The sequence below is a fragment of the Idiotropiscis lumnitzeri genome, chromosome 12, assembly GCF_059441095.1.
Source record: "Idiotropiscis lumnitzeri isolate Australia: NSW breed Sydney's pygmy pipehorse chromosome 12, RoL_Ilum_1.0, whole genome shotgun sequence".
NCBI lineage: Eukaryota > Metazoa > Chordata > Actinopteri > Syngnathiformes > Syngnathidae > Idiotropiscis > Idiotropiscis lumnitzeri.
In genome coordinates, this window is record NC_142402.1 from 15971879 (window position 1) to 15989736 (window position 17858).

General features: G+C 42.6%; 4 protein-coding genes across 9 annotated transcripts; all 4 read right to left on the reverse strand.

Annotated features, from left to right (window-relative positions):
* Positions 1–208: 208 nt before the first annotated feature.
* LOC148326166 (tripartite motif-containing protein 16-like protein) lies at positions 209–4079 on the reverse strand. Its single transcript, XM_088311792.1, has 8 exons — positions 3668–4079; positions 2949–3104; positions 2633–2719; positions 2302–2535; positions 2011–2170; positions 1889–1933; positions 1354–1416; positions 209–934 (listed from the first exon to the last, which is right to left on the reverse strand). The coding sequence occupies exons 1-8, from the start codon at positions 4022–4024 to the stop codon at positions 408–410; spliced, it is 1629 nt and encodes a 542-aa protein (XP_088167918.1). The 5' UTR covers positions 4025–4079; the 3' UTR covers positions 209–407.
* A 3195-nt stretch (positions 4080–7274) lies between these two features.
* ftr67 (finTRIM family, member 67) lies at positions 7275–11428 on the reverse strand. Its single transcript, XM_088311794.1, has 7 exons — positions 10713–11428; positions 9718–9813; positions 9392–9625; positions 8573–8735; positions 8056–8166; positions 7666–7764; positions 7275–7520 (listed from the first exon to the last, which is right to left on the reverse strand). Exons 1-7 carry the CDS (start codon positions 11322–11324, stop codon positions 7453–7455), a joined length of 1383 nt encoding a protein of 460 aa, XP_088167920.1. The 5' UTR covers positions 11325–11428; the 3' UTR covers positions 7275–7452.
* Positions 11429–11843: 415 nt separating this feature from the next.
* LOC148326168 (protein THEM6-like) lies at positions 11844–15408 on the reverse strand. Of its 5 annotated transcripts, none has more exons than XM_088311800.1 (4): positions 15173–15304; positions 14512–14631; positions 13270–13774; positions 11844–12548 (listed from the first exon to the last, which is right to left on the reverse strand). In XM_088311800.1, the coding sequence occupies exons 3-4, from the start codon at positions 13768–13770 to the stop codon at positions 12438–12440; spliced, it is 612 nt and encodes a 203-aa protein (XP_088167926.1). In that variant the 5' UTR covers positions 13771–13774; positions 14512–14631; positions 15173–15304; the 3' UTR covers positions 11844–12437. The 5 variants fall into 5 exon arrangements, with proteins under 5 accessions (XP_088167926.1, XP_088167925.1, XP_088167927.1 ...); XM_088311799.1 differs by having other exon boundaries at positions 15037–15296; XM_088311801.1 differs by lacking the exon at positions 14512–14631 and having other exon boundaries at positions 15173–15408.
* Positions 15409–15553: 145 nt separating this feature from the next.
* LOC148326169 (protein THEM6-like) lies at positions 15554–17621 on the reverse strand. Of its 2 annotated transcripts, none has more exons than XM_088311803.1 (3): positions 17556–17621; positions 15911–16415; positions 15554–15844 (listed from the first exon to the last, which is right to left on the reverse strand). In XM_088311803.1, the coding sequence occupies exons 2-3, from the start codon at positions 16409–16411 to the stop codon at positions 15737–15739; spliced, it is 609 nt and encodes a 202-aa protein (XP_088167929.1). In that variant the 5' UTR covers positions 16412–16415; positions 17556–17621; the 3' UTR covers positions 15554–15736. The 2 variants fall into 2 exon arrangements, with proteins under 2 accessions (XP_088167929.1, XP_088167930.1); XM_088311804.1 differs by lacking the exon at positions 17556–17621 and adding an exon at positions 17145–17166.
* Between the last annotated feature and the right edge of the window lie 237 nt (positions 17622–17858).

Here is a 17858-nt window from a genome sequence, read left to right on the forward strand (position 1 = left end):
TTAAATGATTCATAAATATAATAATTAATAACACCACTATTAAGCACCATTTTTGATTGAAACTGTAAAATTATAAATATTAAAACATTTAAGAAATGTAGTATTTTTTTTTTTTTACTTTTTCACGTTACCAAAACATTTTTTTAAAAAATACCAAAAGTACATTTTCTTAATGGATTACAAGTATTTGAATATTTTTCTGATGTATCCGTTCCATCATTTAAAGCACGTCAAAGAAATTCTGAAAGTGATTTGCCCTTTTTCAAGAAAATGTGCAAAAAATCAATTTTCTATTTATATGCCATTATTTTTGACCATCTTACAAAAAAAAATGTTTCTGTATTTCTTTGGTACCACTAGAATGTGCAGTCGAACCTAATGAGGTGAGCAGCATTTCCGCTTCGCAATTACAGTGAGCACAGCTTCAGAGTCGATCCCAAGCCCACCCAAAATCCCGGGAACACGGGCTGACTGAAAGTGGCGTGGACGCTGTGAAGCAGAAGCATGCCCTCGGAAACGTTGTAGAAGGACAAAATCCCGGCCCTGAAGTCCAGAAAGACTCCTATCCTGTTGCCGCACGGCGCGGCCACACTCTGGCTCTGCTTGTCGTGGCGGAAAGTACACGCGGCGTCGCCGCAGTCCAGGCTCCAGGACTTGGCGTTGTGGCCCAACTTGCTGTCGCTGCCTCCGCCGCTCCGGCTCATGCTGCGGTAGCACACGCCGACCGACGCCCCGCCCTTGCCGGCCCACGCCACCTCCCAGTAGCAGCGACCAGCCATGCCGGCGCGGCACAGCACCTGCGCCCAGCTGCTGAAGCGTTCCGGATGCTCCGGGTACGGCTGCGCCTCGGAACGAGTGGTCGCCACCCGGTGGCCCTCGGACAAGCTCAGGTAAGGATTGGCCGTGTTGGGGTCCAACGTTAAGTCCTGGTAGTCTGCATCGAGGTGATTTGAGTTAATGAGATCAAACTAAATTACAAAGAAATGGCAAAAATGCTTAAAAATAAAAATCTTACAAAATTAATTAAATCTTATGTTTTCATCAATATCATACATGGGTTTTCAGTTTACTTAATTTTTTTAATTAAATATAACACTTTTTTTTAATCTAGCACTTGACAAACCCTCTGTATATTTAATACTAAAAAAACACGAAAATTAAGAGTTTTTGAAAAATTAAAGGTAAAATTTGTTCTAAAAATATCACTAAAAGTAACATTTTAAAACACACTAGCGTAAATGAAGTAAAAATTGTGAAGTATAATTAAAAAAAAAAATTTGAACTGGTTTGCACATAGCATAGCACGGTTTGACATGCTGGTGATACGCTTTTAAAATTAAAATCTGTACTCACAGTGTAAAAATTCCTCTCTTGTCTTTGGGTCCGAGTCATATAGTATGTGAGCATCTATTGTTACTAGAAAGACGAAAGGGGGGAAAAAAGGAAATTATCAATCCACTTTCTAGACCTGATTAGGGTGAACAATTTACTGTTAAATTCTAGTTTTCCACAGGTCTTCAATATTTATTATTTTTTTACAATTATAGACTAATCTAAAAAAGTGTTATTCGGCTTACTGTCTCATCTAATTTTAACGCCCTTTATTTGGTTTTCTTTATATTCCTGGTTTTAAAGAAGCGAGTATTGTTGCCAATGCCAGGTGTCTGAAATATTCCCCGCCCACCATTCTACAACCACTTCTGTTTCCATGACAAAAAACAAAGATCAAATAATGGTTTTCTGCTCGTTTATTTACATATTTTAGCATCATTAAAATGTTCTGCGTTGAACTGCGCGTTCGTCGGGAATCATTCAACAAAATCAACAGGATTCTTGCTTCCCGAATCCCATCCCATCTTGTCGCTTGGTGGCAACTTTAATTGCATACCTTTGGTCTTTTCATTCGGAACGCTGGTTTCCTTCAGGGAAATCACTGCAAATGGACAGAAATGCAAATGTCATCAATGATGTATCGCTGTGAATTTTGCGTGAATGCCTTGTGACAGGTGCCTTTATCGGAGATCCTGTTGAATTCCCTCTGGAGGCTTTCGTCCAGACAGTCCCTCAACTCCGCCAGGCCTCCTCGCATGGTTTTGTACATCAAGTACGGGAATGTGTCCGTGTTGGGCATCTGCACCCGTTTGGATGGGAAATGAAGAGATTTGCACTTCTGGAATGATGGAAAAATAAATATACATTTTTTTTAAAAGTGATTTTTGTCATGTTTTTCTTTTCTGTTTTAATTCTCCCAATACGAAACACGCTTTTAAAAAATATAATAAAATAAACTTGAGTCAATACCTGAAGGAAGAGGAGGTGGTCATCACTCCGACAGAGCTTCTCCAGCTCTGCCTCATTCTTCCGGACCTCGGTCGTCTCGCGTTCCAACTTCTCCAGCAGCTGCTCTGTGTGCGCCAGGGCCACCCGCTCGCGCCCTCGGATGGCCTCCTTCACGTCGTAGCGCTGCTTCTCGATGGCGCGCAGCAGCTTGGAGAAGACCCTGTCGCTCTCCTCCTCCGCCGCCTCGGTGGCGTGCTGAGTAACGAGGGGAACAAACATGAGAGGTTTCTGTTATTTTATCGAAATTAGCGTTGGATGACAAATTAAAAAATTTAAATGCTCACACACTCACTTTGATGTATCTGACCACATAGCGAAGTTCCTTCTCCACATCTTTGATGTTCTGCGTGCATTTCAAAGACGCTTCTTGGAGTTTTTTCTACAAAACCAATTACATTACAGGCAAAATTATAGGCTTGAAACCCTAACCCTACCTTATAACACTACTTTAAAACGCTAAACCTAGCTGGAAACCCTACTTTGAAACCTTAACCCTAGTTTGAAACCCTAACCACAGCTCGAAACCCTAACCCTACTTCTAAAATATAACTCTAGTTTGAAATCTTATTTCTGATCCCTAACCCAAGTTTCGCCCCACCCTTACTTACCTGTTGTGCCACCCGCTCATCCACCAGCCGCACTGTGTCGTGGTTCTTGTGTTGGCCTTTGAGGCAACGCGAGCACACGCCCTGTTGGTCATCACGGCAGTAGCTCCTCACCGGCCTTTGATGCTGCTGGCACAGCTTCTCTCTCACGACACTTGACTTTTATACAAACAGAAAACACGAAATCTCAATTGCATTTGTAGCCCAACTCTTTACCAAAAGGATTTCCAGCATAAATGCAATAAAGTTCACCTGCGCCTATGCATGATTCGTCATTTGCAGTATCACATATTTGCATTTTTCCTGGGAATCTAACAACTATTTGATGAAAATTTCAATTAATCACAGCAATTGTAAAATTATAAAGTATTTGGTTTAGCATCTGTTTTTTTTCCAGACTGACATTGAAGTGTACAGTTTGAGACGAACGATTTGTTAGTAAGATACCTCGAATGAGAGATTTATCATGAGAATTGTATATGAATTTGTATAATTATTTTGACAGTTTATGGATTTAAATTTTTCCTTATGATAAAATATCAGAATCCAACAGGTAAAACTCAAATCAACGAATCACATTTTTTAAAACATGAACCGGAAGAAGGTCTATAACTGCGCATGCGCAGTGTTTCCACACAACCTGACTGGTCGTTTTCGAACGTCAGTCACCTTGTAAAACTTTCCATTAAAAAATCTAAACAAACGAGGAAAAAAACAACAACCTCGTTGTGTATCTTTGTAGCCACCACCACGCCGTGACCGCGCCCCCCACGGAGGCGCTCGTCGGCCGGCTGCTCTTGGCCTCCGCTCTGGAGGAACTTCTCCACCAGCTCTCCCAGGACCGTGTTGCGATTGAGCAGCGGTCTGGGCTTGAACTCCAGGCGGCACTGCGGGCAGCTGTACTGGGCCTTCTGCGGTTTGCCTCTGCTCCAGTAGTCCTCGATGCAGCCCAGGCAGTAGCTGTGGCCGCACGGAATGGTCACCGGGTCCCGCAGAACCTCCAGGCACACCGAGCAAGTGAACTGGTCCTGTTCCACGGAAATAGTGGAGGTAGTCACCGCTGCCGCACCTGTCGCCATCTTCCTCCCGTGAGGGCTCGAAGTGGGCGTGGCTTGCAGGTGTGTTGATAAAGGTTGCACCTGCTTGAGCCGCGGAGACGTAACGTCACAAAGCACAATGTTGATATTGGACTTTGGGCTTTTAGTTCAAGTGTGAGACCCCCACGACCATTATAATTTCATTGTTTGGGGGGATTCCTTGAAAGAACAGGAAGTGTATCAATACATGCTACTAAAAACAAAAAAACAACCAAAACTTTGAATTTGTGCTACAAATTCAATGTCTTAAGTCATTATTTTTTCTATATACTTTTTCCCGAAAATTATAATATCGTGAGTTACTGTGCAACTCATTCTTACGTCAGTGTGCAACCGGAATATTGAATAACTGTGATTTGCCAATTTTTGGACCAATTAATTAAAATGCTTTTTGTACAACTGTCTTCTCTTGTATGCTATTTTTTTTTAGATTTCTGCATCCAATGAGACAATACAAATTTCTCCATTTGTGAGACTAATAAACGTTATCTTTAAAATATGTACACTGTACACTGATAAACAACTTTAATAGGTAAACCTGCTAAATCCAGTGTGATACTGCACTAGCTTTGCACATAATGCTCTGATTATGGGATAACCAATATATTCTTGGTAAATAGCTCTGTAATTATTTTACCATCACAAACCTAAATTTCCATTTAATTTGACGTCAGACGGTATCAATATTAGATATCGGTATAAATAATATCGGAAGAGAACTCAATGTGATAACACAAATAACAGCACGCTGTTACAGTACACATTTTGGGTGACACACAGCATTTACAATTTGACCTTTATATTATGTATGTATGAATAAACTCACAAAGGAAAGAAACACAAAGGTCACATGTTCTTAAAATGTACAACCATTTCAGTTCCAAGGAATTTCTGCTTCTAGTTACTTCACTCAGTTCGGTCCAGTAAATTATTTTTTTGTAAAAATGAAAGGAAAGTACAGATATCCAAATGGTGCAAGTGTTTGTGCGCTTGTGTGTGTATGTGTGCGTGATCTCCTCAGCTCACCTGGTCGACACAACACCAACGCTCTCTGCAAATATGTAATTACTGTAGGTGCCACTTTATTAAAAAAAATAAAATAATAATAATAACTAGAAAATTCAGTGGGCAAATGAGTTGAACCTATTTTTCAATAGGTTTGATCAAATGCCTGACCCCGCTCAGGCTCCCCTCCTGCCACTGCGAACGAGACCCTCTCTCCCCCTCTCTCTCCCCTCTCTCTCCCCTCTCTCTCTCCACAGGCTCCAGTTCCCAGCCTCATCAGACAACCACCACTTCCTCCTGCTCAGCCTTGTTCCTCACAACATCTCAGGTGAAGAACCAGCTGAGGAAGATGAAGGCGAGGAAGGCGGCAGGCCCAGATGGGATTAGCTCCCAGCTCCTCAAATCCTGCGCAGACCAGCTGTGTGGAATCGTCCAGCACATGTTCAACCTGAGCCTGAAGCTGGGCAGAGTCCCCCAGCTGTGGAAAACATCCTGCCTGGTTCCGGTTCCAAAGACACCCCATCCGAAGGAGCTCAACAACTTCAGACCAGTGGCGCTGACGTCTCATCTGATGAAGACCCTGGAGAGACTGGTCCTCGTCCATCTGCGCCCCCTGGTCAGCTCCTCAATGGACCCACTCCAGTTCGCATACCAGCCTGGCATCAGTGTGGATGATGCAATCATCTACCTGCTCCACACTTCACTCTCCCACCTGGAGAAGGCGGGGGGCACGGTGAGGATCATGTTCTTTGATTTCTCAAGTGCTTTCAACACCATCCAGCCCGCCTTATTGGGAGACAAGCTGGAGCAGGCGGGAGTGGCCCACCACCTCATCACATGGATTCACAACTACCTCACAAACCGGCCACAGTACGTGAGAACACAGGACTGTGTGTCTGACGTGCTCCTCTGCAGCACGGGAGCGCCGCAGGGAACTGTTCTGGCTCCCTTCCTGTTCACCCTCTACACCTCGGACTACAAATACAATTCCACAACCTGTCACCTGCAGAAGTTCTCTGATGACTCTGCGATTGTCGGCCTCATCACTGACGGTGACGATCGGGAGTACAGAGGGGTTACGCAGGGGTTCGTGGACTGGTGTCAGCAGAACCGCCTCCAAATCAACGCTGTGAAATCCAAAGAGCTGGTGGTGGGTTTCCGCAAGCGTCGGCACTCTCCACCTGCACCAGTGAATATCCAGGGAACAGACGTTGAGAGGGTCTCAACTTACAAGTACCTATAGGAAGGGTCAGAGCAGACTCTTCCTACTCAGGAGGCTGAGGTCCTTTGGCGTTCGGGGAACACTCCTCAGGAACTTCTATGACTCGGTGGTTTCATCAGTCATCTTCTATGGAGTGGTCTCCTGGGCAGGAGGCATCTCGGGCCAGGACAAAAAGAGACTGAACAAACTAGTGAGAAGGTCCAGCTCTGTCCTGGGCTGCTCCCTGGACTCTGTGGACTCAGTGGGGGGCAGGAGGATGACGGCAAAACTGTCATCAATGCTGGACAACCCAGCCCACCCACTCAATGACATTCTGAGAACACTCCACAGCTCCTTCAGTGATAGACTGTTACACCCTCGCTGTACCAAAGAGAGATTTCGCCGCTCCTTCCTGCCAACTGCTGTCAGACTTTTTAACAAGAACATTGGGTCAGGCCTACAAACGGGAGGCCATTAGTGCAATTGTGCAGTCCTAGGATGCAATACTACTACTGTACTTTCAGCCAATGGTGTACTTAAATATTGACCAATGATGTATTTTGTTTACCATTACAGTATTCCGGTTTCGTGACGTCACTTCCGGTCAAAAACTACGCAACTTCCTGTTTGTGACGTCACTTCCGGTTTCACATTAATTCTGTGAAAGGAATTACATGAATGTAAATTGAATGACCTAAATTATGTGAAAGGAATAACATGAATGTAAATTGAATGACCTAAATTATTTGAAAGGAATTACATGAATAGAGTAAATCACATGAATTATGGGAAAGGAATTACATGAATGTGAAATGAATGACCTGAATGTCTTGAATTTCAAACTGGAAGCATTTAAATGTTGAATGTCCCAATCAAAATGAATGGGGTGAATTTGGGGTGAAAAATGTGAAATTGTGAATAATCTGAATAAGTGAATGACGTGAAAAATGGAAGATCCCATCACATGAATATGTGGAACACGTTAAAAGTGGAATGAAGTGAATCGGTTGAATTATGTGGAAGTAGTTAAGCGTAAAAAAAACAGGCAGAATAAGTTTAATATTAATAATAAAGAATCGCCTTCACACAATAATAAAGCATGGTTGGAGGTATGTCAAAATGGGAAAATACTGCAGCTTGATGATCAAAGTTCAAGGTTTTTGCATGTGAAGTTAATACGTGAATTCATGTCCACATTCAAGTTTCATTTCTTGGTGGCATGAGTGCGGCGCTGATGGAGCCTCTGCCTGTAGCCTGAAGACAGTTTGGAACCTGCAAAAAATAAAAATAACATTTAGGATATGGATGACAGAAAATTACCATTATTATTATGGAATCATTATTATTATTTCTATCATTATTATTATTATGTAAACCTGCTGTGCTAGAAAAAAAAAACTATTCGGCAGATACCAACCCTTAGACGAGAAGACAAATATGGGCTCAACAGGTCCTGGGCTCAGGAAAGGGTTGAGGGGGGTCACGGGGCTTTGGTCCAGGCCGGGTGACAGGAACCCTACACACAGATTGACAATATAAAGAAACAGCGATGTAATTATTGTTTGATAAATGGCCAGACTTATCGGTGACTGTCTTATCAAGGTGGCTGTTCAACGCGACACAGTATTAGATGCCAAAATTCCACTTTGTGAGCAAATTGGAAGGAGATCAGTATGATTTGGGTATTTCTGCTTCTTTTTTTTCGTGACATTTTTGTTTGACGATGTGCTCCGTGATTTTTCTGATGTCAAATTAAATAATTTGGCTCAACGAAGAACGTGGCAACACCGTTTTCGGGGTGACTCACCTGTCGCCTCCATTTGAACAGCCGGCTGGGGGTCGGCCGAGGGCGCGGGCACGTCGGGCGAGAGCGCGTCGACGGGCAGGTTGGCGGGAGCTATGAGCACCACTTCACTCACTGTTGGGACACAAAGTCATGCTTCACTTCAGTGTGGTACACATTTCCATCAACGCCTTCTTTTTATCAATCTTTGCTTTTAGGGAGACAACTGGATGAAAAAGTTTATGAACCCATTCATCCGCTTATTTACATAACCCATCCATGGATATTTATAACGGAAACTTGCCAGCCAATAGGTGGCCTGAGTAGCAGTCGAAATGAAAAGGCCAAGGAGATATGATGAGAAATAACAACGTTATGCAGTTTTACTCTAATCTTCAATAATTTTTGCACTCCAGGTATCACACAAAAACGTTCCCCAAAAAGGCAAATTTTCCCGACACAAAATAAAACGAAATCTATCTAGAAGGATCGTCACGTTCCATGCAAGGTCGTTCACTAGCAGTGTCAAGCAAAAGTGCACCTTTCTTATAGATGCTGACGAATCCATCCTGGCAAACCTCTTGCAACAACGCTTTAAAGTCGCACACGGCTTTTGTGGCAGAGTCGAACGTCAAGCCGGGCTCCAAGGCGATGGCGGGCATAGTCGACGACGCGGGCGGCAATGCGTCCAGCGCCTGACAGCTCTGTCGTGACAAAAGAACCAAGTTGGAAATGCAGTACAAAGAGCAAGAGAAAGGTTTTTTTTTCTGATATATAATTTTTCCAGGCAGACCATAAACGCACCTAATTTTGGCTCTAAAACCTCTGACTATTCCATTACAATGGCCAACAAATTATTCGTATTGTTTTTATTCAGATATGCAAGTCAACTTTTGTACATACAATTTTTGCATCATTTCTGAATATTCCCTTGTTTCTCTCTGGCAAATTGTGTATTAATATTAATATCAATATCAATATTAATATTAATAAAAATAATTATATGCAATATGCTATAATTCTTATATTTATGAATTATGGTAAGTTCAGCAATAGGTGAAATTTCTGTCTAAACTGTCATTGCTATAAATTACAAAACATGGTTAAATATGTATAAACAAAAAGTTAAAATGTTTCAAAAGCCTGCTCGATAAAAAAAAAAAGAAAAAGCAAAGAAATATTTTAAGTCAGCCTCAAAAATATGTGTGGAGACACATAAAGCCGCCACTGATTAAAATTTGCTGTTGACCAGTGTTATTTTTCAAAATAATTCAGCCCTGATCGAAACGATATCACCTCGGTCATCCTCAATTTGAGCCAGGAAGAGCCCCAAAAATGCTCCGTGGCGTGTCACCCTCACCTGAAGGAAGTGTAGGTGGTCGTCAGCGAGGGCCAGCAGGTCCAGCTTGGCCTCTCGCCTCTTCTGCTCGGCGATCTCCTTCTGGATCTTCTCCAGAAGCTGTCCGGCCTGACCCACCACCTGCTTCTGCTGGGCCTTGATCAGCTCGCGTACCTCAAAGCGCTTCAGCTCCACGCAGCGGACAAGGTCGCTGAAGACGGTGTCGCTCGTCTCCGCCGCCAGCCGAGCTGAATGCTGCGGTGGGAGGGTGGGGGGTTTGGTTAACAAGAAGCTAGGCGCCATTTTTGTCATTTGACAGGAAAGCGGTGCGAGTGTGTGTGACTTGCGTTGAGAGAGAAGATGGTTTGTCTCAGCTCCTGAGCTTCCGTCTCTCGTTGCTGAATGCTCTGCCGGGAGGTTAGCTTCATCTCAGCCAGCTGTTTCTGTGGACCAGAGAAATTATACCAAAAGAAAAAAAAAGTGACCGTTTTCAACTTTTTTACTTCTCTACTTTAAGACATGATTTGATTATCACAGAGCATCAGGGAGTTATATAGACAATTCTTTGATGTTGTCAGTGGTGTTGAAAATGTTGTTAGCGTAAAAAACAGCAACTTCTGTTCAACAATTTCAATCTCATCTGAAAAACATTTCCAGTTGAAGTGTATATTTCAGGTATTAGTTGATTTAACTTTTTTTTTGTAGTTTTATTTTGCTCATGCTGGAACTGTTGTCACTTTGACCAAGATATTTTATTCTTCTTCTCAGTATAAGAAGAGTTAACCATTTCCCCAAGTTAGTAAAATTGGTTCTGTATCTAATTGACAGTAACTTTTTACTTTTGCACTTGCATACACTTCAGACATTCTACTCGATTACTTGTTCAAACAAATCACGTGTGTATTTCACTCTGGCGACACAAGCCTAAAGTGCCAATGGCAGCTTTGACTCAGTACAGATTTTAGTCTTATTTATTTAGACAAGTATCGAGAACGTTTGCCACCTTGGGTTGCTTATTTAAATTTGAACTAGGTGGTCAAGACGACATATTGGATTTAAAAAAAAGACCAATTATAAAATAAATCTAAATATTGTAACCAAATGTATTATTAACATTTCAAAACAAGTACAAAAATATATATAAATTAACCCCTCAATTGAAAATTATTAGACAAAATATTTAGGGGAAAAAAGCACACGAATAGTAGATGACAAATACTTGATTCAAATGCACAAATTAAAAATAAATACAAAAAAAAAAGAAAAAGAATTGTGGGTTGGAATCCGCAAACTAGCTATGTTGAGTTCCACTTTATGTCCGCGTGTCATCAGAATTAGTTACCTGCTGCAGTCGGATTTCCACCTCCGCCAGCACGGTGTCGTGCCCCTTGTGTTCATCCGTCAGGCACATGGAGCAAATGCACTGCTTGTCCGTGCGGCAGTAGACCTCCAGCAGTTTATCGTGACGCGGGCACACGCTCTCCTGGAGACTCTTGGAGGCCGACACCAACTGGTGCTTCTTGAACACAGCTGAGTCGTGGTGCGGCCGGACGTGCAGCTCGCAGTACGACGCCAGGCATACCAGGCACGAGTTGACCGCCTTGTTTTTCCTCCCGGGGCACACGTCGCACTCCACGTCGCCGGCCTCCGCCAGGCTTTGTTGTTGTTGTGGCCCCACTCCGCCCGCCGGAACCTCCTGGAGTCCGCTCCGCTTGAATCGATCCACCAAGTCGGCGAGCAAGGTGCTGCGGGCGAGGGCCGGTCTCGGGTTGAAGCTTTGTCGGCACTGGGGGCACATGAACACGCCGAGGTACTCGTCCTGGTCCCAGTAGTTGCGGATGCAGTCGGAGCAGTAGCTGTGGCCGCAAGGGATGGTCACCGGCTCCCGCAGGACATCCAGACACACAGAGCAGGTGAACTGGTCCTTGTCCAGGATCACGCCACCGTGTGCCATCGTAGCCCGAAGTTTAGAACTTGGAAGGGACGTGAGACGAACAAAAACTACAAGAGGCGACACAGCTGCTCCGTTTACAGGAAGTTACGTTTAGGGGCGGGGACAACTGCCGGAAGTAGAAGTACAGTGTTTTGTTTTTTTTTAGCCACGTGAACTTGCACATTGTTGTTTACCTCGACGACTTATAACAGAATTATAAAAATATATTACGGATGACTAAATAAATTATCTGCTATATAAAACAACTCCAGTGGTCAAATTTCAGCGAGAAAAAACCCCCCAAAAGCTTAATATTTACGCCAACGGGCACGTCCAAGAACCGGAAGAAGACGGTCTTGTTCTTCATCTTCATTATCATCATCATTATTAAAGACAGTACCGCTTTCCCACCAAGGAAGGAAGTCTTCTAAAATTAAAAAGTGATAATGAAAAACTTGGTGTCAATCAATAGTGAGCCGTATCTTGGTAAAATTACATCTTGTGCAAGTGTACCAAAAATGTTGAATGAATAAACGCAAAAGGTCTTAAGCGCATTTTAATTAAAAAATGCTATTAAATACAACCAACATACTGTTATTGTACATGGATTCATTCCATAAATAATTTAAGAGGAATCTGACAGGGCAATGCATGACTTGTCTCTATCAGTGCATTCATAACAAATAATATTCAGACATACATCTCATCCCTAATAATTCTAAAAAAAAACCATTTTGGTCACAAGATGACATGCAATAAATGATTTATATTCTTCATGTATTATCTGTCAAAGTTGCCTGCAACATTACATTCAATTTTAAATACCCATCTTAGCGCCAAGCTAGCTCTTAATGGGGAAAAAAACAGCAGATGATCTCAATGATAAAACAGGAACGTTGCTCTATGGTGAGCTTCTTTGTGCGTTTTTGGGCGGGAGATCAAATTGCTGCAGCATGCCCATGTGAATGCATCACTCGGTTTCACAATCATATGGCCATACTGTTATGTACAGCATTTAAAAACAAACTAACAAAAAAAAAAACTAATTTAAAAACTAGGCGAGTGGAATATCATGAGGCCGGGTGACGGCCCTCTACTGTGTTTGTAATTGTATTGCTAACAATAGGCATGCGTTTATTCGTCCTTCTTTTGTTCCAGTCCGCTCTCGGCTCTCAGGGCTTGGCTGTTGGCTGAAATAAAGTTGATCCAGTGCTTCACGTCCTCGCCCAGCGGAGGACATTCGATCTGGTGACACACAAAAATCAGTTATTGAGCAAACTAACAAAAAAAATAAACAAACAGGACACTCAAATAATGGCCTTGTCTAACCTCCTACTTTGGAAATAAAACACACCTTATACCAATTGTGTGTTTTTTTTTACATTTGTGAATGACTTTTCAATCCATGTCTGGCCTTTTACATTTTTTGTGTATTTAGAAAAGTTGACAAGAGTTTTAGCATTTTCATCACATATTTTTGTCTTGGTTTTTTCGTTATTTCCTGTTTGGCTAATGTGTATTTTTACAATCAAATATTTGTAACCTATTCTATTGGTTTTTTTTTTTTCCTTTTTTTTTGTCAATTTTCTAGTACTTTTCTCTATATTAGATGTATCTGCTTTGAATTAATTTTGACTATTTTTATCCCAATTAGTGCATCATTTTCAACTAAAGTTATTGTCTATTAAAATATAAATTGTTTATTGTTTTCTAATATTGCTGTCTTGAATTGAATTTTGTCAACTGACATTTGCGTACAATTTTGTCATACATTTTAGTATTTTGTTTTATTTTCATAGTTCTATTGTATTTTTCCTTTTGTGTTGTTTCTTATTGTCCTATTTCAATTACATAATTTTAGAAAACTCATTTTTCCTCATACAAATAGCCAAACTGTTCTCATTTAGGCCTAACCAACTGTTTGCGTGTGGCCCGCATAAATTGTGCGGATCAACCAGTAACGCACCTTTTTTTTGCAGACAAACTCAACAATTTCCTCAGGCCTGCTGTGCACCACATTCTGTCTGCAAAGCAACACGGCTGACACAAAGCCGTCCTTCTTGGACACGAAGCGCTGCTCCAGGTAGAAGGCCTTGTCATCCCAGCCCAGCACCCTGGTGCGGATCTCAAACGTCTCTGCAAACGCCAAGGAGCGCCGATAGCGGATGGTGGAGGCTCCGATCACCATCTTGGCCCCCATCCTGCACAAGGCCACAAAGAGCCCGTTGCGCATGTAGTGGTGGAAGCGGGCAAAGTCACATTCGCGTAGGTAGCGCGAGTTGTTCATGTGGCCCTTGTAGTCCACGTCGTGGGGGAGAACCACACCGTCCACGCTTTGCTCCGCCAAGACATCCCGTATTCGTGGCTGGAGCAGGGTTTGGATCAACACATGTGCTCCCCGTAAGAAGTACCACACGTCCACGGTGCAGAACAGCACCAGGAGGCCTCCCAGCACCAACAGCAGCATGTCTCTGGATGAAAAAAAACACAACCATATTAGAAAATAAGACAAGATGTTGATAGGTACCAAAAATACTTAGAATGTAGAGTTTTTTTAAATGGAACAAAAAATATGCAAAAAAAAAAAGAGGTACACAAAATTAGAAAATATGTACATCTAGACAAAAGCTGGGATAGGCTTCAGCATTGCGACGTTCGTGAAAAAAGCGGTACAGATAAAGGATGGATGGATAGAGAAAAACATGATAAAACAGTAAAAAAAAAAGCTCAAATTAAAAAAGCAATACAGGAAAACTACATACATTTATTACAAGTATATTACATGAATATTAAACCACATTAGACAGACTTCGCATGGCCCTCGAATATTCTTTACTACTACCACATGATGTACTCCACCTGACAACTACTGGATCTAACGACTGTATATGAATTTGTCATTACATTTCTAGTGTTGCATTACTGACATAGACTTATGTGTCACCACTCGCTCACAACATGCAATTATTATTCCAACATTCGAAACTAATTTACTTCAACCTTGAGAGGACATGGACAGCACTGCACCTGCATGATGCTCTGGCTTCCGCTGGTTAGCTAACTAGCTAGCTAGATTCATAAACAGTCCCGCCGGCCCCTCCTTCTCATCCGTAATAAAGATAAGCATGCGCCAAGAAAATGTTCACGCCTTCGTCTACCCGAGCAACGGGGTACCCCTTTGGTCGTTTTATGGCGTCAAGCGACTCACCGTGCGTGGCAAAGGGAGCACTAACATCGGCTGCGGAGAGACAAGAAGCCGGTGCCGCTCACAGGGTACAGGGGACAGCCAGCGAACCAGCATGACTTCCGGGTATGTGACGTCAGGCAACTGGGCGGGATTTTAAGATTTGCATGAATAGAATAGATACAACTACATGCTTTACATCTGCTAGATTTTCTTCGCTTATTCGTTTAGTTTCAGGCGGTAGCGACAGTTAGCGTCCAAATCAAAATATAATTCGCCAACAACAGTTGGGGCCTTCCCCAAACTGGTTCCACATGCATTCTCCGGCTCGCTTCCTCATTCTCCACCAATCACTCTCGCGAGATGTCCCTTCATTGACCACTAGAATTCAGCAACACCAACATACTTTGTTGGTTAACAATCAGTTTCAGACATGTCTCGACCACGTACTAATTTGTACTACCACACCAGCAAACCCACCCTTTATCCCCCCTTTGCCTGACCCAGAGAACAAACATTTAGGATGGTTTTATTATTTTTTTTACTCACTTTTTAGCCTCTTCCGCTATGTTATCCCAGTCTCCGAAAGCGCCCATTATGATGACATACACGTGAAGTACTCCTCAGATTACTTGATGTCATTTAACTAGCGTCTTTGAAGACAGCCAAAATCTGCTTTCCTTACCGAGAAGTTGGCGACTTGGCAAGCGGGCACGTAGCTGCGTTAACTTTGATGTCATGCTGGTGTACCAACACCCCTTAAAGACCAAAGTAATTTGTCACTTCCTGATGTGACGCCTCAGGATGGTCCAACCGCAATCACGCGTCTCCTTATAAGGTTAAACAATGATGTCATCCGTATAGAACGCATTTGAACCATCATAAATTATTTAAACATAACGCATTATTTACTGTGGTGGTGGTGCGCTTAAAACTACATAAAAACATGAGCAAATAGTAATGTATCAAGCAAGGCCGAAATTCAAATCAAATGGAGTCCTACTAAAATTAAATTACAGCAAGTTGAGTCAAGTTACAATTTGGGTTAAGCAGATAATAAATTAACTTAATTGTGGAACAACTTTAATTCACTATTACATAAGTTATCCTCATGACAAAAATAATAAACAATGAACACCACATACTCGCAGTTCAGCATTCACAGATGAATTTTTGGGGAACCCATCTTCCATTATTTGCTATCCACTGTGAATCGTGGGGGCCTACTTAAAAATTCTAACGTCCGTGCTTATTTATCTTTCTCTGGGAGGCCACTCTCTGCTCTGAGGCTCTGGCTGCTGGCTGAAATAAAGCTGATCCAGTGCTGGAGGTCCTCAGGGAATTCGGGACATTCCACCTGAATGGATCCAACGCCCAAGTTAGAGCCCTCTGAGTGGGACACATGATCCTGATGATGTCTTACCTTCCGCTTGCAGAGAAACTGCATGATGCTGTCCGGGCTGCTGCGTAGGACAGTCTGCTTGCAGTACATGACGGCGCACACCAGCCCGTCCTTGCTCGACACGAACCTCTGCTCCAGGAAGAAGGCTTTGTCGTCCCACGTCACCAATCGACTCCGCAGCTCATACGGCTCACCGATGCAAAGCGGCCGGCGGTAGCGGATGGTCGTCGCTCCCACCACCATGGAGGCTTTGAGGGCCCGTAGCGCCTTGAAGACGCCGTTGCGCACGTACAGCGAGAAGCGGGCGAAGTCGCACTCGCGCAAGTAGCGGGCATTGTTCATGTGACACATGTCGATGTCGCGCGGGGCCACCCGGCCGGTCATGACCTGCTCGGCTGTCACGTCACGCACGGGAGGCTGGAGCCAGGCACGGATGATCACGGTGGCTGCCCGCACAAAGTACCACACGTCCAGGCTGCAGAAGAGAGCCAACAGGGCGGCGAGCAGCAGCAGCAGCCACATCTCGCTGGAGGTCAAAGCAGGTCCATGTGACAATGAGCAATAAAAAGAATATTTAAGTTTTGGGATGGTTTAGCTAGAATTCAGACCTAAATTCAATTGTGGTGACCTGAAGGGGATCAAACAAAAGAGAATTCCTTGCCATCTGACCCGGTTTGAGGTTTTTATTTCCCCCTCGTCCCATTTCATCCAATTAAAAAATGTCTTCACCACCGGGATACACCCGTCCCCACTTGTCTGGTTAAAAAAAGCTACTTATTTAAGGAGAAATATTTTTGTAAATTACGCTAGATACATTTTCACCCATTGACATATTTGTGTAAAGTGATTTTTAGTAGTTGTAATTTTCCCATTTTGAGCAAATTGATAAATTTGTCTTTATTGCTATTTTAAGGTGGTGCGTTCACTTTCCATACCAAGGATGGGACATTCGTCACTTCAAGTCCTCCGGGGCTATACTAAAAAATATATTATTAAAAATAAATAAATAAATGAATAAATTACCCACAAACAGACTTGTGTATTTTTTTCCCCCCAAGTGAATCGAGCAGGCATACCCCGACCCCCTTTAATTATAATTGTTCCTAATAACAAACATCAAATCATGGTCATTTTCAACTCAATTTTACAGGTTCTAATTTTGAGGTGGAATTGGCTTTTTCTCATATTTTATTGTTGCCGACGCTCAATTCCCAATCTTGTTTTTTTTTTCTCCCAAGTTCTTGCAACTTTTTACCTGAAATGTGTGTTCCTTTTTACACAGCAAGGAGAAGCAATACGTTTCAAATCCGTCTATCTAAATAAAACAGGAAAATATTTGTTTTAATCATGCCTACGATGACTCACTTTGAAACACTCAGTTAACTATTTTTCCCATCCTCAGAATGATCAACGTTGAATAGCGAGACGCCTTGAAAAACAGGTCTTACAAGACGGACAAGTGTGCGCAAAGTTTTGATTTCAAATTAAGCAGATCTAAATGTGGCAAATATGCCACACTGCGAGTCTAGTACCGCGCTTGAATATTCACGTGTAATAGGAATGCTTTAGACAATGATTCAAATTTAATGGACACAAGCAATTTAATTTAGGAACACGTAAACACAAGCCTATGCACGTGTTTGCAAGTTCAACAATTTCAACTAACCACGAAGTAGCGAGCTCTGGCAACAAGCAGCGTGCAAAGAAACTGGAAGTGTTTAAAAAGCGTGAAGCATAAACTCACCCAGGTGTCTTTAGTGAAGCACAATCTTAACTTTTTTTTTTGGGGGGGGGGTACGGACGGGGTCCATGTATATATGACTTCCGATGCTACATTTCAAAACAAAAGCTAGTGAGAAACGGGCGTAACTTGTGTGGTCAAATTAAAAAGCACCGAGAAACTCAACGGTTGTGTTTTATATCGTTCTTTTCAATTAGTAAATTTTCCAAGGTAATAAAATTTATTTAG

Bases quoted from the DNA above. Each gene is read 5' to 3' on its own strand.
- LOC148326168 (XM_088311797.1), bottom strand. From the start codon at position 15,083: ATGGGCGCTTTCGGAGACTGGGATAACATAGCGGAAGAGGCTAAAAA. The intron at 13,775-15,036 runs GTGAGTAAAAAA...TTTTTCATCCAG, and splicing joins ATAGCGGAAGAGGCTAAAAA to AGACATGCTGCTGTTGGTGC. The intron at 12,549-13,269 runs GTGCGTTACTGG...GTGTGTCACCAG, and splicing joins AGTTTGTCTGCAAAAAAAAG to ATCGAATGTCCTCCGCTGGG.
- LOC148326169 (XM_088311803.1), bottom strand. From the start codon at position 16,411: ATGTGGCTGCTGCTGCTGCTCGCCGCCCTGTTGGCTCTCTTCTGCAGC. The intron at 15,845-15,910 runs GTAAGACATCAT...GGATCCATTCAG, and splicing joins AGTTTCTCTGCAAGCGGAAG to GTGGAATGTCCCGAATTCCC.
- ftr67 (XM_088311794.1), bottom strand. From the start codon at position 11,324: ATGGCACACGGTGGCGTGATCCTGGACAAGGACCAGTTCACCTGCTCT. The intron at 8,736-9,391 runs GTGAGGGTGACA...TTGTCACGACAG, and splicing joins ACCACCTACACTTCCTTCAG to AGCTGTCAGGCGCTGGACGC. The intron at 8,167-8,572 runs GTGCACTTTTGC...GTGTCCCAACAG, and splicing joins CGTCAGCATCTATAAGAAAG to TGAGTGAAGTGGTGCTCATA.
- LOC148326166 (XM_088311792.1), bottom strand. From the start codon at position 4,024: ATGGCGACAGGTGCGGCAGCGGTGACTACCTCCACTATTTCCGTGGAA. The intron at 3,105-3,667 runs GTTGTTGTTTTT...TTTGTATAAAAG, and splicing joins CTACAAAGATACACAACGAG to TCAAGTGTCGTGAGAGAGAA. The intron at 1,417-1,888 runs GTATGCAATTAA...TCGTCTTTCTAG, and splicing joins TCCGAATGAAAAGACCAAAG to TAACAATAGATGCTCACATA.